The sequence below is a fragment of the Pelodiscus sinensis genome, chromosome 7 (genome assembly GCF_052426305.1).
Source record: "Pelodiscus sinensis isolate ZL-2025 chromosome 7, ASM5242630v1, whole genome shotgun sequence".
Classification (NCBI taxonomy): Eukaryota; Metazoa; Chordata; order Testudines; family Trionychidae; genus Pelodiscus; species Pelodiscus sinensis.
This window is the reverse complement of record NC_143058.1, coordinates 18,527,724-18,551,317: the sequence shown is the minus strand read 5'-3', so window position 1 is coordinate 18,551,317 and position 23,594 is coordinate 18,527,724. Positions and strand designations below refer to the sequence as shown.

Below are 23,594 nucleotides of genomic sequence, written 5' to 3'. Positions count from 1 at the left end.
ATACTGTCTAATAGGTCATATTGGAGGTATGACGTCCGTGCCAAATTGGGTAAAGAATGTAAGTGAGGCCAATCAGCAAAAATTAAGATGTTTGTATACCAATGCGAGGAGCCTAGGTAACAAAATGGAGGAATTAGAGCTATTGGTCCAGGAAGTGAAACCAGATATTATAGGAATGACAGAAACATGGTGGAATACTAGGCATGATTGGAGTACAGGTATTGAAGGGTGTGTGAAGTTTAGGGAAGACAGAAATAAGGGTAAAGGTGGTGGAGTGGCATTGTATATCAAAGGTAAGGTAGATTGTAAAGAAATAAAAAGTGATGGAATGGAGAAGACAGTCTGGGCAAAAATCACATCAGATCCTCCCCTGGGATAGTGCTTGGGGTGTGTTATAGACCACCAGGATCCAATTTGGATATAGATAGAGACCTCTTTAATGTTTTTAATGGAGTAAATACTCATGGAAACTGTGTAATCATGGGAGATTTCAACTTTCCAGATATAGACTGGAGAACAAGTGCTAGTAATAATAGGGCTCAGATTTTTCTAGATGTGATAGCTGATGAATTCCTTCATCAAGTAGTTGCTGAACCAACAAGGGGGGATGCTATTTTAGATTTGGTTTTGGTGAGTAGTGAGGACCTCATAGATGAAATGGTTGTAGGGGACAACCTTGGCTCGAGTGATCATGAGCTAATTCAGTTCAAATTAAATGGAAGGATAAATAAAAATAAATCTGAGACTAGGGTTTTTGATTTCAAAAGGGCTAACTTTAATAAATTAAGGAAATTAGTTAGGGAAGTTGATTAGACTAAAGAAAGTATGGATCTTGAGGTGGAGGTGGCCTGGGATTATTTTAAGTTAAAGATGCAGAAGCTGTCAGAAGCCTGTATCCCTAGAAAAGGGAAAAAATGTGTAGGCAGGTGTTTTAAACCAAGCTGGATGAGGAAGCATCTCAGAGAGGTGATTAAGAAAAAGCAGAAAGCCTATAAGGAGCGGAAGATGGGAGGGATCAGTAAAGAAAGCTACCTTATTGAGGTTAGAGCATGTAGGGACAAAGTGAGAGAGGATAAAAGGTAGAGTTGGACCTTGCAAAGGGAATTAAAACCAATAATAAAAGGTTTTATAGCCATAAAAATAAGAAAAAAAAAACAAAAAAAGAAGAAGTAGGACCGCTAATTACTAAGAATGGAGTGGAGGATAAGGATAATCTAGGAATGGCCCAATATCTAAACAAATACTTTGCTTCAGTCTTTAATGAGGCTAATGAAGAGCTTAGGGATAATGGTAACATAACAAATGGGACTAAGGATATGGAGGTAGATATTACCATATCCGAGGTAAAAGCCAAACTTGAACAGCTTAATGGGAGTAAATCGGGGGGCCCAGATAATCTTCATCCAAGAATATTAAAGGAACTGGCACATGAAATTGCAAGTCCATTAGCAAAATTTTTTAATAAATCTCTAAACTCAGGGGTTGTACCATTTGACTGGAGAATTGCTAATATAGTTCCTATTTTTAAGAAAGGGGAAAAAAAGCGACCCGGGTAACTATAGGCCTGTTAGTTTGACATCTGTAGTATGCAAGATCCTGGAAAAAATGTTGAAGGAGAAAGTAGTTAGAGACATTGAGGTTAATGGCAATTGGGACAAATTACAATATGGTTTTACAAAAGGTAGATTGTGCCAAACCAACCTGATTTTCTTTTTTGAGAAAGTAACAGATTTTTTAGATAAAGGAAATGCAGTGGATCTAATCTACCTCGACTTTAGTAAGGCATTTGATACAGTACCACATGGGGAATTATTGGTTAAATTGGAAAAGATAGGGATTAATATGAAAGTTGAGAGATGGATAAGCAACTGGTTAAAGGGGAGACTACAGCAGGTCATACTGAAAGGTGAACTGTCAGATTGGAGGAAGGTTACTAGCGGAGTTCCTCAGGGATCAGTTTTGGGGCCAATTTTATTTATTCTTTTTATTGCTGACCCTGGCACCAAAAGTGGAAGTGTCCTGATAAAATCTGCGGATGACACAAAGTTGGGAGGTATTGCCAATTCAGAAAAGGATCGGGATATCATACAGGAAGATCTGGATGACCTTGTAAATTGGGAGTGATAGCAATAGGATGAAATTTAATAGTGAGAAGTGTAAGGTTATGCATTTAGGGATTAATAACAAGAATTTTAGTTATAAGCTGGGGACACATCAATTGGAAGTAACGGAGGAGAAGGACCTCGGAGTCCTGGTTGATTATAGGATGACTATGAGCCGCCATTGTGACATGGCTGTGAAAAAGGCTAATACGGTCTTGGGATGTAGTAGGTGAGGTATTTCCAGTAGGGATAAGGAGGTATTAGTGCCATTATACAAGGCATTGGTGAGACCCCATTTGGAATACTGTGTGCAGTTCTGGTCTCCTATGTTTAAGAAGGAGGAATTCAAACTTGAACAGGTACAAAGAAGGGCCAATAGGATGATCCGAGGAATGGAAAACCTGTCTTATGAAAGGAGACTCAGGGAGCTTGACTTGTTTACCTTAACCAAAAGAAGGCTGAGGGGGGACATGATTGCTTAATGGGGTTCTGGAATGGCCTTCCAAGGGACGTAGTGGGGGCAAAAGATCTTAGGGTTCAAGATTAAACTAGATGGGTTTATGAAGGGGATGGTTTGATGAGATAGCATGATCTTGGTAACTAATTGACCATTCATTATCAGTGGTAAATAGGTCAAGGGAGGGATGATAGGAGTTACTATAGAGAACTTTCTGGGTGTCTGGCTGGTGAGTCTTGCCCGCATGCTCAGTGTTTAGCTGATCGCCATATTTGGGGTCAGGAAGGAATTTTCCTTCAGGGTAGATTGGCAGGGGCCCTGGAGGTTTTTCACCTTCCTCTGCAGCATAGGGTACAGATCACAGCTGGAGGATTCTCTGCATCTTGGGATCTTCAAACTATTTGAAGGCTTCAATATCTGAGATATAGGTGAGAGGATTATTCTAGGAGGGGGTGGGTGAGAGTCTGTGGCCTGTATTGTGTAGGGGGTCAGACTAGATGATCATAATGGTCCCTTCTGACCTTAAAGTCTATGAGTATTCTATGGCAGTCCATATGATTTTCTCACATTCAGTTAAAAATGGCAAGCACCCTCCAAATTGCGAGCCATGGCCAATGGGAGCTGCATGATTCGGTGCCTATGGACACTTAAAATAAACAAAGCATCTTGGAGCTCACCAGAAGCATACCTGGATGGGACCATGAACTCAACTTTGAAAATCCCTGCCCTATATAGCTTCAATGCTGGATAGAAGGATATTTAACGTGCATGCATGGGCTGAACAGAAAAGGAAAATCTCCCATCAAAGGTGCACAGGGCACAAGTGCACCTGGAATGGAATACCTGCAGGGGCACTATGTAAAGAAACCTATACCTGTAGTTTGTGACAATTACTTGTTTGTAGCTCAGGGAGAGTATGGGTTTCTGTTTTATAACTGATGAGGTGCATTTGGTTTTTAATTTTTCAACACAAATTTAAGGCTTGTTAATATATACATATTTTATAAAATAACATCACACACTCTCCGCCCGCCCTCCCCCCCCATGCATATATACACACATTCAAAGTTTTACAGAAATCAAATATAATTATTTGGAGCATCATAGTTTATTCTTGAAAATTAGGAAACTGATGAATACCATAGAAAAGTGCGTATACACACACACACACAGTACCTTTTTATGGTAAATCTCTCAATTCCAGTGAAATGGACTGAAAGGGATTGAATATACAGATTCCTAAGTAAAATGCAAGAATTTCAGGTTTCCAATCTAGCAGAAAAATAGTTTGTATAAACTATTTACATAATTTTAAATTGCTTTTTGAATAAGAAAAAAAATTGTATATTTAGCAATATAGTAGTTTGTAGATGGCATTAAAGTTGCCAAAGTAGACATACACATTTATGGTCAGGATCCATGATTTCTAGTCTCAACACACAAATGAAGGAACTACTGATGCACCCAGAGGAACAAGGAAAACTTCTAGGAAAACAATTTAATGCACATCAAACAAGCAATGAAATCCTCTCAGTTATGATGTTCTCTATTTAGGACTATTATGTCTTGAATATATTACATGAAATCCAATTAAAATGATCCTCTTCATAAAAAATATTTCAGCTACAGCCAAAGGATTTTTATACCTGATATTTAGACCAGAAAAATTGACAACAATATTTAACAATAAACAGTGCACCTTCTTCCATTTTCTTATATTTGAGAGAATGGATGAAAAGCAATGAGAAGGAAATACATTTTAAATGAAAAAAATTGTTCACATTCTGAGTAAACAATGATGGACTTCACTTCTTCAGATCACTGACACAATGAGCTTAACGAGATTCATAAGCAAGATTGTGTATTTTTAAAGGCACTAAAACTGCTAGTTTGCATTAATGCACTTCACAAAAAAACAAAAAGGGAAACAACCTCATTCTTCTAGATAGCTCAGAGGACTTGCAATGAAATGTACAACATTTTTCTAATAGGTGACTATACAAATACAGCCCTTCTTAGTCGTTATATTTGCTTTATGCAAAAAGTTGTGTCCCCGTCCAGCCTGAAATTGCTTCATCTAAAATTGGCTACATTAAGAAATTCTACCATTTTTGCCTGCTTGATTCCTGCTTGCTTGATTTTTATCCAGTAGCCATTTTCTTGCCCTCCCAATGAAAGCTCTAGAAATAAAGTTAAGTTACAATCACTCCTTAAAATATTTATCAGTAAAGATTTTACAGTCACAGCCCAATAAAAGACTGTGCTACTTCTGGGTGAACAAGAGGCCAAAAGAGTTGGCTCTTTCCTATCAAATTTAGCAAGACTTCAAATCCTTGAGAGGTCCACAGCACTGCAATTGCACATGCTTGAGCTATGAGTTTGGCTGAGCTATATCTTTACCATCTCTGTTGTGATAAAAAAATGCCAAGTACTGAAGTGTCAGAATAACCACCATTTGTAGAATTTTAAAAAACTGAATGGATATTGCATGTTAAATGCCAATAGTATGGCTACGTCTACACTGACCCCTTTTCCGGAAGGGGCATGTTAATTTCAGCGATCGTAATAGGGAAATCCGCGGGGGATTTAAATATCCCCCGCGGCATTTAAATAAAAATAAAGTAGGAATAAGATCCTCCGGAAAAGGGCGCTTTTTCCGGAGGATCGGGGCCAGTGTAGACGCTCTTTTCCGGCTTTTCTAAAAGCCAGAAAAAAGCGGCGGACATTTTTATTTAAATGCTGCGGGGGATATTTAAATCCCCCGCGGATTTCCCTATTGCGATCTCTGAAATTAACATGCCCCTTCCGGAAAAGGGGCCAGTGTAGACGTAGCCAGAATGTCTATGTATAGTGTTTCGAATAGTCTCAGAGAGATAACCAGGGGCGGACTGGCAATCAAAACAGGCCCAGGAAATGGGTTGAAAACAGCCCACTTTTTCACATCAAATAATTTTTTAAAATTTACTCTTTGACCCCCCCCCTAGCCACACCCCTGATTCCTGTTAACCATGCCCCTGACCCCCATTAGCCACACCCCCTGACTCCCATTAGACAGGAGGTAACACTCTTAGGGCATGATGGACACATGACCAGAAGTAAAAGATGTCATGTGACCCCTCTCTAAGGTCTTTTTCCACCATCCTCCTACCAATAGGGATTAGTTTGGCCCCCACCAAGCCCCCCTCATGCAACTATCCTGCAATTGCATTAATCCAATGTGTGTAACATTAACTCGGGAGCGGAGGGGCTGGGAGAAGTGTTCCCTCTAAGAGTTTCCTTCCATGAGCAGAATGAATTTTGTGTTGTACATCCCCTCTCCTAACACCTCCCTCTACACACCTGCCCTGCCTCTCTCCTCTGGTACTGGTCCCTCCCCTGCAGGTGTCTGCCCTTCTGCTTCACCTCCAGAATCCCCTGGCATCTGCACCTTCCCTTACCCCTGCACACTCCTGGTGCCCCCCTGTCCCTCACTTCCCCGGCCCCCTTTGCCCTCTTTTTCCCTGATGCCTACCCCCTTACCACTCTCTGCCCCCATTCTCCTCATGCCCATATACCCTCACACATGACTTGCTCCATTCCTCCCTTCCTTATGCCCACCCCTTCTTTCAAGCCTTCTCCCAGCACCTCCCCTCTCTAGCTCCCAATGCCCTTACCCTCTCCTCTCCCAACATAACCCTGTCCCGACTCCCACTGACACCTCCCCTCCTGCCCTTTTCCTCATTGTCTCCACTTGGCTCCCTGGCATTTGTCTCTCCTCCACCCTATCCCTTGGTGCCTTCCCCTTTCTTCTCCTGACCTGCCCCGCTCCACTCAGCACAAGCCCCTTCTCCCACCCTTTCCCCATTTCTTCCTCCTCTCCCCCCACCTTCTGCCTTCCAGTTTGCGGTGCTGGAGTCTGTGATCGGGCCCCAGCTGTTTCCGGAGCTCCAGACCACTTGCTGGGCTTGGAGCTGGGTCGCACGGTGCAACTCTTGGCTGGGTGGTTTTAAAGTCCTGGGCTGTGACATCATGCCATGCCCGGGCGTCTCCCCTCTCAGCTGTTGCGCGGCGTTTGAACATGCCACGGATGTGCTCCCTCAGCCCCACTGTGCCCTGTACATGGCTGGCACTGGGGAATTTAAAGTGCGGGGCTGCGGTGCCCTGTCACAATCCCGCTCCTCCTGCAGCAGACCCCAGCCGGCCCTTTGGGAAATTCCCGGTATCTTGCTGGAACCAGTCCACCCCTGGAGATAACTATGTTAGTTTGGAACTTTAAAAACAATGAGCAGTCCTGTGGCACCTTAGGGTGTGCCTAAACTACATGGCTCCGTCAACGGAGCCATGTAGATTAGGCAGGATGGCAAAGGGAAATGAAGCGGCGATTTAAATAATCGCCACTTCATTTAAATCAAAATGGCCACCACGCTGTGCTGATCAGCTGATTGTTGGCATAGAGCGGCAGTCTAGATGGATATCTGCCGACCCCAGAACCCTTCTTGGCAAATCCTTTATGCCTCGTGAAACGAGGCTTGCAGGATCTGTCGACGAAGGGTTCTGCGGTCGGCAGATCCATGTCTAGACTGCCGCTCTATGCCAACAATCAGCTGATTGGCACAGCGTGGCGACCATTTTGATTTAAATGAAGCGGTGATTATTTAAATTGCCACTTCATTTCCCTTTGCCAAGTAAACTAATCGACATGGCTCCATCGACGGAGCCACGTAGTTTAGATGTACCCTTAAAGACTAACAAAAAGATATACGATCATGAGCTTTTGTGATGAAAACCCACTTCATCATATCAGCTGGGCTGAATATAATTTATAAGATGTTTTGAGTCATAGTAATTCCTTATACAGGCAGTCCCCGGGTTACATGGATCCGACTTACATCGGATCCCTACTTACAAACGGGGTGAGGCAACCCTGTACTAGCTGCTTCCCCCCAGCAGACCAGGGAGACGCGAAGCTAGCGCCTCCCCTCCCCCCCAGCAGACCAGGGAGACGCAGAGCGGCTTTTCTCAGCAGACACCTCAGCTTGAGAATAAAGGACTGAGGGAAGTGAGGTGTGGGAGAATAAAACTGAGCTCTGGAGAAATGTTTCCCTTACAATATGTACCAGTTCTGACTTACATACAAATTCAACTTAAGAACAAACCTACAGTCCCTATCTTGTACGTAACCCGGGGACTGCCTGTATACGTAGTACTTGAAGAACTAATAAACCTTAGTTATCAATTTTAACAGATTTTGTATTTCCCACATTTAATGAGAGGAAAATTAAGGGAAAAAAAGGTTGTGCCAAAAAAAGAGACTCAGACCCATAGCTGAGATTAACAACAAGGACTAGTGTAGCTCAGCCTGTGGCTCAGACCACTGGAAGCACACTTATCGAGAAAATGAATACTTGCTGTTTTGCTCAATTAAAAAAATATTTTCCCCTTTAAGTAAAGGGAATGTAGCATGTATCAAACAGATGGACTAAGAACAAGCAACAGAGTATGGGCACAATGTTGCCCCTGCAACTATTATCGCAGTGCATCACCATTCTGAGTTGCTATTTTGAGCAGGGTCTCACACAGAAAGTTATGTACCAACTGTATTAAATAATGCATCGGAAATGAGCCCTGGTTTTAAAATTCATTTTCTATTTGCAACAGGAACCAAGTATGAGAGATTAGGTCACCAGAAGAGAAAGGCACATTTGCTCAAGCATCCCTCAAACCCTGCCTAGCACTGTCCTATTCAGTTACATCTTGTAGTCATAAATCATTACCATATTTTTTGCTACTTAGCACAAAACAATTGTGAATGCAGAGCCTTTATTTGCTGAACAACTTGCACTGTACTTCTCTAGCACTGTATGCATACTGCATGATGACAAACTAAATAAGTCTCAGATTTTTTACAGAGCAGTAAATTTCAACAGCATGGGTAGACAGCACGCAGCCAGAGCCTGGCAAGTAGCCCAAAATATAGCCAACAACGAAAATGCAAGAAAGCAAATTCTTTTGCAGAATCTGCAACAATGTAGAACTACCCCTTAATTTGGGGACATAATTCAGGGACACGCCTCAAAGTGTTCTAAATAAATTGGGTTTGGTTTAATTTCCACTGTCAGCACTTGCACCGTAGATAAGCTTTTTTCTCAGAGGTTGGCAGCATGTCAGTAACACTCTCAACACGTTCCTGAGCTATTTCTCAGACAGGCTGGGCACAAACAAGATCTCTCTCAGCATTGGACAAACATGTAATTATGCCTTTTATGCCTCATTATTTCTTGCAGTTACTGTGTCAAAAATAAAATCCAACCCTTTTGTCTCTGTTCCCCTTAGTGTTGCTACAGAACAGGTGTCCTTTGGAAACAGTTCTACTTAAAGAACAAAATATCAGCACATACTTCTACTCTGAAGGTGAAAGTTTGACCGACTTGTCTGCCAAGTTTGAACAATGAACACCATGCTCTCACTATGCCTCTACCTAGCAATCACCACCAGATTTTGGGGTTGCAATGGCTACTGGTACATGAAGTGGATCCCAAAAGCAACTATGTCTAGCTTCATAGAATTTCTTTTTCCAGGCTGCTCCTGATGTTAGACAGCTTGTGACTTTTCTCCACTTGCTGTTGGAGACTGCAGCTAGTAGACTACACAGAGTTGAAACTGGAAGACTGCATAATCTTTCTCCACCCTATGACTGAGAATGATTATAACCTGCACAGCTGACCTGGTATAGAATATCAAAGAGAACAAAAATGCTTCTATGTTGTCAAGCATTCTTCACCATCCATTAAACCAAGTCAGGAAATTAAACATAAAATCGTTAACATTTTCAAGAGGTATTTTGGGTGCCAAAACTGAGATATGAAATTGGAATAGTTTTCGGAGGCCCAGCACTTTCTGAAGCTGCCTCCCCTTTTAAGAGGTCTCAAGCTGAAAACTCAAAATCACTTTTAAATGTACAGGCAGTCCCCAGGTTACGTACAAGATAGGGACTGTAGGTTTGTTCTTAAGTTGAATCTGTATGTAAGTCGGAACTGGCGTCCAGATTCAGCCGCTGCTGAAACTGACCGCCAGTTCTGACTTACATACAGATTCAACTTAAGAACTCCAAGCGTCCCCCAAGTCAGCTGCTGCTGAAACTGATCAGCAGCTGATTCCAGGAAGCCTGGGGCAGAGCAACTCTGCCTCGGGCTTCCTGTAGTCAGCGCTGGTCAGTTTCAGCAGCGGTTGACTTGGGGACGCCTGGGGCAGAGCAGCTGGGGTGCTGCTGGGTTGCTCCAGTAGCACCGCTCCTCGGCGCTACTGGACCAACCCAGCAGCACCCCAGCTGCTCTGCCCCAGGCGTCCTGATTCAGCCACTGCTGAAACTGACCAGCAGCGGCTGAATCAGGACCTGGGGCAGAGCAGCTGGGGTGCTGCCGGGTTGGTCCAGTAGTGCCCAGAGCGGCGCTGCAGGACCAATCGGCAGCGCCCCAGCTGCTCTGCCCCAGGGTCCAAAACAAAAGCCTGGTCTGCTGGGGGGGGGGGGGCCACACTAGCTGCACCCCCCCCAGCACACAAGGGACACGGGGAGCAGAGCCGCAGCGGGGTGCCGCGCCTCTGAGGCTTTGCTCTGGCAAAGTCTCAGAGGCGCGGGACCCCACTGCGGCTGCGGCTTCAGTCCCGGTGCCTGTGGTCTGCTGGGGACGGTCCCCAGCAGACCACAGGCACCTGGACTGAAGCCGCAGCAGCGGCGGTTCCCCGCGCTTCTGAGGCTTTGCTCTGGCAAAGCCTCAGAAGTGCGGGAACCCGCCCGGTGCCCCTGGTCTGCTGGAGACTGTCTCCAGCAGGCTAGGGGCACCGGAGCAGCTTACGAACGGGGCTCTCTCGCCCCGGAGCTCACAGGTAGCAATCCGCCACCTCAACCTCCGGGGCGAGAAAGCCCCGTTCGTAAGTGCGGATCCGACGTAAGTCGGATCCGCATAAGTCAGGGACTGCCTATACATAGCTTATGATTTTCAAAAGTGCACTTCACAAGTTCTGAGGAGGGGAAAAGAGACTCAATGGATTAAGAAATTGGTGAACATGTTACCTATCATCGACTTACTTACCGAGACAAAGTGGAGTCTTTTCAATCTTCCCCCCGTCTATTAAGGAGGAGATATGTGTCTCCATCAATGTTCTCTCTCATTTGACTACAGTCCTAAATACTGAGCCATGTATAATCAAAACAGGAAAATTGGACATTTTTTTTAAGCAGTCATGGCTGAAATATAGCAATACTGGTTCACATCTTGCCATTACTCAAAAGATGCAATGTGATTGTCCAAAGGAAAAAAAAATCAAATATGTACTATGTTTCAGAAAATCATAAACCTGTTTGTTTACAACAAATTCAGATGAGCCGAAACAGATTTTATGACAGGAGGTATCTTGATGGACCTGTGTAGGTTACTATAGTGTAATTACCCAACATAACTCTAATGTTTGGGACTTACCAGGATATTTTTGACAACACTGGATGTGATTGATTAATCAATTTATGTGCAAAGGGAAATAAAATAAGACAAACATATATCTGGTGTCTTTTCAAAAAACTGACTTCTCCCAATAAACATTTTCCCTTGTTTTTGCTGATATGCCTATTGAAATAGCACAGATAGGGTTGCCAGATGATCTCCCAAAAAATACCGAACATGCGGGTTGGGCATACAAAAAAACCCAACCAACCAAACAAAAAAACCACACACATCCCGCACCGTCCAGCTTCAGCACGCAATCACAGGAGGCGCCACCAGTCTTCCGTCCAGTGCCCAGCCAGAAAACAGAAAATACCAGACATTACGCATATTCGGTATTTTCTGAATTTTTTTACCGGACAGAGGGTGCAAAAACCGCAAGTGATTCACCTCCTCTTGCCCATTCCCAGCATCTGGCAAACAGAGAGCAAGGACAGTTCAGTGCTCAACTTTGCAGGATATTGGGGTGTCTATCAAAGCACCCTGGGATGAAGTGGGGGATTAAGGGGGGCTCACAAGGGGCAGTTGTGAGGAGGCATGTGGGGGGGGGAGGTTCGGTGGCTCACAGGGGCATTTGTGGTGTCTCTGAAGGGGGAGCTGTTGGGCTCACAGGAGCTGTCTACCCGGGGCGAGGACCTGGCGCTCGCATGTGCCGCGTGTCTCTGACATCACATGATGCTCCGGGCATGGCTGCTGGGTCTGTGAGCAGGGTGGGTCCCAAGCCCAGCCAAGCCAGAACGCTCCCACTGCAGGGGGACTTTTTTTTGCAGGGATCCGAGTGGCGGGTCCGTGTCTCTCGCTGGAGGCGGGGCCCAGTGACATCACAGGGCTGGGGTAGCCACTGGCCACAGCTGGAGTCCAACGGGCCGAGTCCCTGGCAGGCACTCCCTCTAGTTGCTAGCAGAATCCGGGTGAGGAGACTGGCTGGGATTCACAGCCCCCGCCCAGCTTCTTCACGCAACCAGAGGCTCCCAGCGCCAATCGGGGCCCCGCCTCCCAGTCGCTCCCCCGCCCCCACCAGGCTTCCATCCAGCACCCAGCCAGAAATTCAGAAAATACCGGAAATTGCACGTGTCCGGTATTTTTCTGAATATTTTTACTGGGCAGAGCGCACAAATACTGGACTGTCTGGTAGAAAACCGGACACCTGGCAACTCTAAGCACAGAACAGTGTTTCTTAAACTGTGTTCTGTGGCACACCGGCGTACAGGGAGGTTGTCAGAGGTGTGCTGCAGAGAACAACAGAATTCAAAATGGCTGCCCTTAAAGGGGCAAGCGACTTTTTTTGGCTCAATAACTTCCCCCGACTCTTTTTCCACTCGACTTCCCTCCCCACCCCCAACAAAAACTCCTTGGTGTTCCTCATAAAAAGAGTTATTGTTTGGTGTTCCTCGGTCTTAAAAAGTTTAAGAAACACTGGGACAGAAGGTGTTAGCTAGCTTGCCTAAAATCACAAGTCACAGCTGCAGAAACTGAAAAAGACCTAAAAGTTCTGGCTCCCAATTTCTTGAGCTTAAACACACACTCTCTAACAATCTGATTAGCTGATGCTGATTTTTTAGACCTAGACATCAAGCATTGGATGAGTGTTCTAAATATTTCAGAGCCATTGAACAGATTTACTTTTTTATAACAGTCAATAAGTGCAACTTCAGCTACGCTATTTTCAAATACATGTTCTAATTTTGAACAGCATTGTAAATTGTTGTGTTGAAATAATCTGAATCAGTCCACCCCAGTTTAATGCTCAGAGCATAAAAAACAAACAGGATGCGCCCTTGAGACCAACTGCAAGAAAAAACGTAGACGCCAAAATCATGTAGAATTACAAAGATTGTGAGTTTGTGATACCCGAATAAAAAGAAATGACTGAAAATTATCAAATACAAAAGCAATTTAGTCTATCAAATGCAATCACTCTGTAGAGACTTAAAAAAATCACTCTACAGAAGGACTTGAGAAAATGAAGCTAAAAAAAGTGAACTCCAGACACAACTTTAGAAAAAAAATCTCCTTAACATTTATATCCTGTTCATATTGTTCTTTTGTACGTAGTGTGCTGCAGTTTTGCATAGTCAAAAAACAGAACAGTTCTGAGTTTTCCTAGATTATGACCTAGTTTTTTGAAACTGCAGAGATTCTCCTAATAAGAACATTCACTGTTTAATTCTAGCTCCAGAAGCATTTACATACGAAAATAAGGATACTTACGGAACATTGTATAAAACTGCTGTGGATTAAGGTTCCATTTCCCCCAAGGTGTCTTGTGGCCTTTAGACTGAGCATAATGAGCATGATTAAATTCAGGTTCAGTCCCAAATGAATCCAGTACTCGCAACATACACCTGAATAAAAAACAAGTAAAACCATTCAAGTTCTTCTTTAAGTTTTTATTTTAAATTTAAGAACTTTCTTTACCCAGAACAAACCATAAACATTTTTCAATTGTGCGATCACATAAATGGGTTTTTTTTAAACCGTCCTCCCACCGTCAGTTGCACTGCCTTTTACACTAAAGCCCTTTCCCTCCCCCCAGTCCCACAGTGGGCCCAGACCATACTTTTCTTTTTTTTCCTCCCCCAGGGCTCTGTACTCAGACAAGGATGAAGTGTCAGGGCAGGAGCTGCCTTTGGCCACGAGATCACCCTCGCCGTATCCTCCGTGGTTGGGCACGGAATGGAGGGGATGGGAGCTGAGAAAGCAATGCGGGCCAAGGGATTTGCGGTCTGTCTCTTCCTGCTGCTACCCTTGACCCAGAACGGCAAAAGGCAGGGATGCTATATTGTTTGAAAACAGCTATATTATTTGGGGGCATCTGTAACATTTTAATAGATTAAAAAACAGACCGTAGGCTCGAAAAGGTTGGGAACCACAGTGATACAGGGTTCCGGCCTATCAATCGTGCTCCTCGGTGCTTGTACACCACAGATAGATAATGACCGCTGATTCTTAAATGGACACCAATTCTGATTTTGCTTTCTCCTATACAGAAACATACCATTTGGAAGGCAGCCATTTTTTTTTTAACAAAATATGGGTTGCAGCAGATAGAAGGCCGGGGGGCTTGTAAAAGTGGGATCCACACCACAGTGTGCTGTAGACCAGTGTTTCTCAACCGGCGGTATGTGTACCCTTAGGGGTACATGAGAGAAGTGAGAGAGAGACGTCAACGCAAGTGAAATTTGGAAAAAAATGTCCAGGATTTTGCCCTGCAAAGGGGATCGGGGAGGGGGCAGCAGCACGTGCCTGCCCAATTGAATGTTCGGAGCCGTGTGCTCAGACATTAGCAACCGCTCTGCACACGCGCTCCAGCACCTGGTGGGAAAAGCATGTGGTTGCGGCGGCAGCTCTGGTGAGACTCCGAGCAGTTCCAAGTTGGGGAGCCAGTTTGGCCATTGGCGTAGCAAGGGGAGAGGGGGCAGTTGCCACCAGGCGCCATGCTAGGGGAGTGCCAGGCTGGAGTGGGAGTGCACAGCCCCACGCGGAGAGCCCAGTGCTAGTGGCCCACTTTCTCCCTGCAGACAAGCCACTAAGGCAGGGCGGCGGGAGTAGGCACTTCAAAGGTAGGGTTATCATACATCCATGTTTTCCCAGACATGTCCTCGTTTTCCCATGTTAAATTGCTGTCCGGCCAGTTTTTTTTTTAAAACAAACACAAAAAATGTCTAGGATTCGGGGGAGGCAGGGCAGTGGCACCTGCCTTCAAGGGACCGTTCGACTCTGTTTTGGAGCCATGTGCCTGGACAGCCGCTCTGCGCATGTGTCCCAGCAGCACCTGGAAAGAGAAGTGCATGGCTGCGGTAGCGGTTCTGGTGAGACCCAGGATATTGTTAAAAGAATAAAAGAATCTGGGGCTGCCTGGCTCTGGGGGAAAGGAAAGGGGAATTGGGTTAGACTGGGAGTAATTTTTTTTAAGGGGTATTAAAAACAAAAAGGTTGAGAAACTGCTGTAGAGTATAGATTTGCAGGGGTTTAATCAATGTCACTGAACAGAGAGAGGAGGCATGGACAACTGATCTACAATTACATGGATCCACTTTCCAGCCCCCACTGGTGAGGGTGCAGCATCTACCTGAGTTACTAAAGGAAACAGACAGCAATAGCAGCCAATGAATTGGTGAGTAGGTGCTCTGTCTTCTACCTTTCCAATGCAAAGCTCATTTCCTCAGACAGGATGAAAGAATTTGGCCCTAAAAATACATATGTACAGTCATCTGTAATGTCATTTGTTTCATGCATTTCTTTTGAAATATCTCCTCCAGCCCCCAGTGTCTAAATGAAAATTCATAAAGCAATGACAAAATGTAGCTTTAATATGAAATAATACCTACCTATCTGAGAGCATAGGACAGAATAATTTACATGTTTTATCCCTATAGGGATCTTTCAAGCAAAATGAATAAAAAAATTCAGCATACTGCGAATCACAAAACAACAAAGCTGACAGTTCAGTGTCTGCAATAGTTATTCAGTGTTTTATGTCAACTGTTTTCATTGAGAACATTTTACAACAGTAGCAATTATCTCTGCATCACAGAGAACACTCCAGCAGGACAAAAACAGACTCTACAGCAGTAAATCAGAGAGTAAGAAAGCATTCTTGTTTCATGGGTAGTTCTTAATCCAGCATTCCTAATAAATGCACACTTTGGTCAGATGCGTGTCTTGAGAACCTTCGAGGAAGCTGAAGAATTGAGATCTCATTGGAGACCTGTTGAATCATCTATATGAGGAACACAAAGCTTCAGGTGTATTTAATGCTACATGTATGGGCTGATTTAAGCATCTAGATCTGTAACTGGAAAGGATCCAATATAGAGAAAGCATAGGGTCTCGAAAGCAGCAGGATGATGGAGATATAGAAGTGGTGAAAGTTGCAGAAGAAAGCAAGACAAGGAAGGAAATGAAAGATGTGGTTATTCAATAATGGCACGTGGAAACTGAGAAAATAAGAAAAGGAAAGGTGAGATATAGGGTTGCCAGATGGTTTCAACAAAAATATGGGACACACTTGACATTACATCACAATCTACATTACATCTTATTTAGAAAATACCGGACATTTATATTTTTTCATTTATATTTTCTCAATTTGTTTCCCGAACAGGAAGCTCAAATACTGGACTGTCCGGTTCAAAAACCAGAGACCTGGCAACCCTCGTGAGATAAGAGCACTAAAGGGGCCAGAGACAGTAAGACACAGCAGAGCATGTGTCATGATTCATGAAGACAATTAGAAAGAGCCTTCTAATTTGTGAGGCTGACAAGAGTATGCAATGGAATGTTTGGCTTATCCTTGAAGGATTTTATTTAAAGTGACACATTTATGTTGAACAGCAGAACTTTTTATATGTTACAAAAATAATTATGTATCAGGAATTTATGGGAATGTTTACAGTTTTGAAATCATTTTTTTGCAGAACTAACTGGAGCAGACTGTACTAAATGAAGTCTGAAGCATCCTAGGCTTCCAATAGCTTTGGGATTGAGAGATCTTACTGGAAGATGTCTTTTGACACCACACTGTTACATTAGGACCCAATCATTTAATTAACTCAATTTTTTTCAGAAGTACTTTTCAACAGACTCTTACCCATTGCAAGATGCAGAGTGGGAACAGGATTTAAAGAAGTCTCCATTTGATTTCTGTATAGCTAATGTTTTAACATTGTCACAGTTACTGCTAAAGTTATAGCAGCTGATGCTTATCCTTGTTTTTCCTTTCCTGGACTAATAATTTACCATCATTCAACAATGATTCAATAACATCACTGCTGATGTCTAGTGCTAGCAACTGGTGGCTTTTCTAGCATAGGCCACACACTTTCAGGCTAGCCAGGACCTGCATGTAAAAGCATAAGCAAAGCTCCTTCCCTTCAAAAGAAAAAAAAAAGCCAGAACCTTTCAGGACTTCTTTATACAGAATGTGGCTCATTTTGAATAGCTGTCCTGTTAGTTCTTTTCAGAAAAAGCTTGTTAAAAGGTTGGCATATAGAAGTGAACCATTCCTGGAGAGATTGTGAAAAAAGGCAAAGGGCGATTAATACTGATTTGCAGTATGGTGGAAGCATGTATTCATGCAGAAAATCAGCTGCACATTTTAAACTAGATTACACTATTAACAGTTATGCATTATGGTAACACAGTGTATATGAATGAAACATTAAGCCTATAATGTCACAGAGAAAATTTTTAAAAAATCCTGATCTAAGACAACAGGTATTTTGCCATTCTGAAATAAACCATATACTTCAAAGCCAAATCAGTTTTGGTACATGCATGATACTGGCAGCACCAATGATGAGACATACAACAGGTGTTACCTAATGTCATCACTGGTGCTACAAGCAAGAGAAATGAACAAAACAGGATATGCTTCATTCAGAATATTTTGGTACTCTCAGCACCAGAGTCACTGCTGATAGCTGTAGTCACCTAATTTGAAATTGTCACCAACTTGCTTTGAGTTCAAATTCTCACAAAACTAATATGGCACTTGATATTGAAATGAACAAACAGCAACTCTGAATTTAATTCACCTTCGAGCCTGTTCTGTACAAGCAGACTGAACTCGTCAGCATTTTGAGAGAATTTAATTGACATAAAACAAAGAAATGCAAGCAACACAGAAACATCCTTCGCTTCTCAAGAACAAAAACACTGTTCACACTATACTTATAAGCTATGAAGTATTAATAAATGAAGACAGCAATTAGTAAAGAAGCAATGATAAAGCAGTAGTAGATTTATATGATAATGTTCGTTCTATGGGAATAAACTAAAATATATGTAAATATCTGCTTTGACACTGGAAATTATGCATGTTGAGTAAAATTCTTTTACTAACAATTTGAAAAGAAGCTTATGTTAAATCTGCTTGTGTACTGGGCAAGGGATACTGGTAACTAAGAAAAATTGTAGTTCACAGAAATTTATTCAGAATTGAATTGCTAGGCTCACAAACCAGAAAAAGGTTGAACAAAAAAACCAGGTAAAAATATATTAACTTTTGAGATGTAATGATTTATTAAGTGAAAAAACTGGAAAGCTAATTAAACAATTCCAGTATCATGCTATATTTACATATCTTCGTTATAAAACACGGCAAACAGGAAATTAAAAGGGGAAAAAAGGAAGGGACCATTTTCATTTTACACATATATTTTTGCCCGTAAGACTGTTTTTTGCTACTCTGGGCTAATGACAGAATTAAGCAGAAAGACAGCCAAGAAATTCAGTGGAAAACAAGATTAGATTGATTAGTGTGCTTCAATGAGCAGAACCTATCTTTATTGAGAATTTTCTTTGAAGTTCCTATGAGAGTATTGTGTAATGTGTAAGCTTGGTCATGATTCTAATTTAAAATAAACCTATGATGGAAAAGATGGAATTTCTTAGAAAGAAAAACTGAGGCAGGGAGAAAGGCTACAAAATTTTTTCTGCCTACATGAAAATATATTTCAGTACAGTCACTGTTAAAAACAGAATTTATTTGGAATTTTAAGTGACAGAACACCACCAACTTAATTAGAAGCAATTTAGAACAGTCAAGATTGCAAGTCACACACACAAAGAATCTTTTATTAAATCCAGTACAGTAGTTTGGATTCCTTTTTATATCATACTGAAACATGCAATAAGCTATTTTAAACCTCCTGGTTCAAGGTGTAGGCTTGAAAGCGACCTAGAGAGGTGCCTCTCCAACACATACCATATGCAGTAATCCCTGGCAGGTGTTTGTCTAGTCTATTCTCAAAAACTTCCAAGGGAGGAGATTCTACTCCCCCTCCCCCAAGCAATTTATGTCAGTGCTTTATACCCTGACAGGAAGTTTTTAAGCCCCTTTTTCCTGTCCTATCCTCAAAGGTTAAGGAGAACAAATTTTCTCTCTTCTCCTTGTAATAACCTATTATGTACTTGAAAACTGTTATGCCCCCTCTTGTCTTCTCTTACTCAGACTAAACAAACCCAATTTTTTTCAATCTTCCCTTCTAGGTCATGTTTTTAGACCTTTAAACATTTTTGTTGCTCTTTGGACTTTCTCCAGTTTTCCCACATCTTTCCTGAAATGTGGCACCTAGAACTAGACACAATACTACAGTTGAAGCCTAATTAGTGAAGCAGAGAGGAAGAATTGCTTTGTGTCTTGCTTACTACACTTATGTTAACATTCCTGAATTATGTTTGCTTTTTTTGCAACAGTGTTACACGGATGACTCATATTTAGCTTGTGATTGATCCACTGTGACCCCCAGATACCTTTCCATAGTACATCTTCCTAGATAGTCATTCCCCACTTTTACTCCTGAGTGAATTTTGCACCAAAAATTAAACATTTTGTGCACATTTTAAAATTCTGCAAAATTCTTGCATATTCTGCCAAAACAACACAATATGATCATACCTTTTCAAATGCTTGCTGACAAGGATTTTGAAATATATCACCAAGATAATTGAAAATGGCATGATTACATTTTATGTTGACAATAAAATATGCAGTACGTAGCAGATTTTCAGTGTTTAAAAATATTTTGGCAAAGAATTCCCCAAGAGTACCAGGTATCTGTGTAGCACAATCTGGGTGCAGGAAGCTTGGTGGGAGACCGGGATAGGGGTAATCTGGATACAAAGAGGCTCAAGTATAGGGTTCTGAGTGCAGTGGCAACGTGATTCTACAGGGAGAAAGTGGTTAAGGCTCAGTGGGAAAGGCCAGAAGAGTGCGATATGGTGAGGTAGGTGGGTTGTCAGGCTGCTGCTGGTTGGTGCTCAATAATGCGTGTGTGTATGTGTGGGGGGCCTCCCAATGCATAGAGTTTGATGGGGGAGGGTTCTGGGTGCACTGGGAGCGACTTCCCCATCTGCTCAACAAGTCGGCCCTGCACCCACTCATCACTGCTGAGTTTCATTCCCTTGCACCCAAACCCTTCACTCCATTGGGCCTCTCCCCCTCTAGGCCCACTCCCAACAAGCCTAACTCCACCTTCCCACAAAGTGCCAAGATTCCTGCAGCCAGGGACAGTTTCTGGTTAAAGAGCTTCTGCAAATGGTCAGATAAGAGTAATACTTACTGGTAATGAACCCACGATGGACCAAGTGTTTTCTTAAACTGAGTAAGTCCCACAATATCAATGTAAATGAGTTCTACCACTTTATCCCCCTGGGTGGGGCAGCCAGATCTGTTACCCACAACTCTCTTCATAATCCTAGCCAAAAACAGAAAGGGGTGGGGAGGGAGACTATTTCAGCATCTTTTTGCATTCAAGCACTATATTATTTGTATAATACAATTAGATGAGGGAAAAAAAATTCACACTAGTCACTCATGATTCCAATTTTGCAGAGATAACTGCATTTACACAATTTACACATCTTACTGCTGGCAAGCCAGTAAAACACACTAAAAAGTTTACTGCAAAATGGATTAGTTACAGTAAAATAAAGACTGCTTATAGCAGACTCTTAGCACTGAATAATTTTTTTCTAAATGGAGGTACAAATATAACTTGAGCAATTTTCACAATGTGATATACTGAAGCAATTTGGATATCACTGCTAGTATTTTATTAACGGTTTTATTGTATCCGAATTCACTGTAATATGGTTCATTGTAAATACTGTAAAAATGAAAGCTACAGAAAAAAGGACTAATACACAATCTTAAACAGATACATTATAGAAAGTATTAAAGCAGGACAAAGGCTATGTCTACACTACTAAGAAAAGTTGGAAAAAGATACACAAATTGCGAACCTCAATTTGCGTATCTTTTTCCGCTTTTCTTTTGAAAGAGGCTTTTCTGAAATTTGGCACATCTACATGGTGCCAAATTATGGAAAAACCTCCTCTTTTGATACATCCTTTCTTCCATGTAAAACGAGGTTTACAGGGATGGCAAAAGAGTATGTCTGCTCTTCCGAAATTTTTTTCGGAAAAGCGGATGCATTCCTTGGATGCGGCATAGTTTTAAAGAGCTGCAGTCTAGATTTAGCCAAAGTCTGCAGTCTAGACTTTATCCTACAAAAGAGAATAATGTAAATTTGATTGAAATGAGAATTTTCGGAGCAATTAATTGCATTAAAATTATTTTAAGATTGTCAATAGCTGGATACTGAATGAGGAATTGTATAAATTTAAGCTGAAGGACTGAAATTAGAATACAGGCAGTCCCCGGGTTACATGGATCCGACTTACATCGGATCCCTACTTAAAAACGGGGTGAGGCAAACCCGCACTAGCTGCTTACCCCCAACAGACCAGGGAGATGCAAAGCTAGCGCCACCCCCTCCAGCAGACCAGGAGACGTGGAGCGGCGTTTCTCAGCAGACTCCTCAGCTTGAGAATAAAGGACTGAGGGAAGTGAGGTGTGGGAGAATAAAACTGAGCTCTGGAGTAATGTTTGGCTAGAGTTTCCCCTACAATATGTACCAGTTCCGACTTACATACAAATTCAACTTAAGAACAAACCTACAGTCCCTATCTTGTACGTAACCCGGGGACTGCCTGTATTCAATAATGTATTTTATTGCAATTTAAAACACCAGTAACGGTAAAAAATTCAGCTGCTCAGTTTGAATTTTCCAGCATGAATTTATGTCGTCTCAGGAGCCTGCAGCTACAATAAAAACATATTATCCTTTTCACAGCATATATATTTAGCTCATAAAAATAATCTTCTTATCGCCTGTTTAGTGAATTATCACTTTCCATTTTCCTCTTCAAGAAATTATACACAGAACTAATAGAGGCTTCAGGAGTTTACAATTTCTTTTTTGTAGTCTAGATTCAAAATTGAAAATAATCTCCTTACTCCTTGAGCTCTGCCAGTGAAGCTGAAATCCTAATGTCATGGCCCAATAAGTAGAGAGATGTAATTAAATCACTCCACTGGACTAATTCACCAAGTGGGCCACCACTAAATGCATTCTCTGCAATCTTGAATCCAGATTCCTTTGTTAAAAGTCCCAAATGAACAAGGATCTGGGGGAAAAAAAACACATGTAAGCAAGTAATATTAAATCTGCAATTAATCCAATATAGCGTATAATGGCTCCATGTGGCTCTCTTCACATTTCAACCCAATACCCCTCATCTTTTTTTAGTCATTTTAATCAAAGAACTGCCACTCTTATCAATAACCCCGCTACTCTAGTAATTGCAAAAGTAGTACTTCATTGCTTTAAACCATTTTTATAAACCACTGGAGTGCCTTTTTAAATCTTTTACATTCTCAGATACAATCTAAACAACATGGTTACCCAGTAAGAGAACGCATTAATAAGGAGGAGAAGCAGACGTTGATATCGAGAAAAAAATGAGTCTGTATTTTCAAGAGGTGTTTGCCTTTTTGTGCCAATGAAGCTTAAGATTAAATAGATTATAACAAGGAAAACAGAAAATAAAATGTTACAATTAACTCACATTATACAATGTGAATAGAATTTCATCATGCAAGTATTGGAATGTTAAGTAATTCCCATTAAAAATTAAAGGAGTCTGTAGACTAATAAGACAAGATCAATTATAGGCTATGACAGTATTTCTTCTGGTCTTGAAGGACCATATTTTGTCATTAGGTCCTTGCATTAGCTTGACACTCCAGATGAGGAGGACAGAATACGTTTCTCTCTGGGGCTACATTACACAGTTGCAACAGAAACCACCTTGCAGCTTTGTAAATAAGCACTACAACCTGCATCATAACTGAGCACCAGTGCTGTAAAGAACTATCGTCCAACTTTTCTGATAAGCTCATGCCCATTCAGGACAGCTTCTCTTGCAACATGGATCACTGCCTATGCCCACCAACCAACCGCCCAAATGCATTCAAATAGTTCTCACAAGAAGTTTTGGATGCCTGAAAGCAGTCTTGACCCAAGACCTATGCATCAAACCCATGTCATTCCTGGGTCACGAAAGATAGCCATGAACAACTGATATCACTCCTGGCCAAAATAGTCAATACTTCAGAGAATGAATCTTCTCTTCTTCCTTCAAATACACAATACACCAAAAACTGGGGAAACCCACCTTGCAGACATAGCCAACTATCATCATATATCAAACCTCCCATTTCTCATCAAGTTCACAGAGCAGTTAGCTAAAAGTCCAACTACAGTAAACTTCTGATAATCCGGCACCGTTAGGACCCAGGGTGTGCCAGATTATCAGATATGCCAGACTATCAGAAGGGGGGGGGCTATGAGAAGTCTGGGGTGGAGTGGGGCGGATGCCACCCCAGACCCCTCATCGCGCCCCCTTCCGATAGTCTGGCTCTACCCCAGACGTCCCTGATTCAGCTGCTGCTGGTCAGTTTCAGCCGCGGCTGAATCGAAGACGCCTGCAGCAGAGCAGCTGGAGTGCTGCCGGGTTGGTCCAGTAGCGCTGGCCCTTGGCGCTGCGAGACCAACCCGGCAGCACCCCAACTGCTCTTGGGGACGCCTGGGGCAGAGCAGCTGGGGTGCTGCCGGGTTGGTCCTGCAGCGCAGCGCCGCTCTCGGCGCTACTGGACCAACACGGAAGCTCCCCAGCTGCTCTGCCCCAGGCGTCCCCAAGTCAGCC

The 23,594-nt window shown here is 42.5% G+C and overlaps 1 protein-coding gene across 4 annotated transcripts in view; it reads right to left on the bottom strand.

Annotated features, from left to right (window-relative positions):
• Positions 1–23,594, bottom strand: part of MGAT5 (alpha-1,6-mannosylglycoprotein 6-beta-N-acetylglucosaminyltransferase) — a 269,340-nt gene that overhangs the window by 81,987 nt on the left and 163,759 nt on the right. For all 4 annotated transcript variants that reach the window (XM_075933279.2, XM_075933275.2, XM_075933276.2 and 1 more), the window contains 3 exons: positions 21,844–22,013; positions 20,105–20,239; positions 13,248–13,381 (listed from right to left, as the gene is read on the bottom strand). In XM_075933279.2, coding sequence (XP_075789394.1) covers positions 13,248–13,381; positions 20,105–20,239; positions 21,844–22,013 — 439 coding nt within the window. The remainder of the gene's footprint in view (positions 1–13,247; positions 13,382–20,104; positions 20,240–21,843; positions 22,014–23,594) is intronic.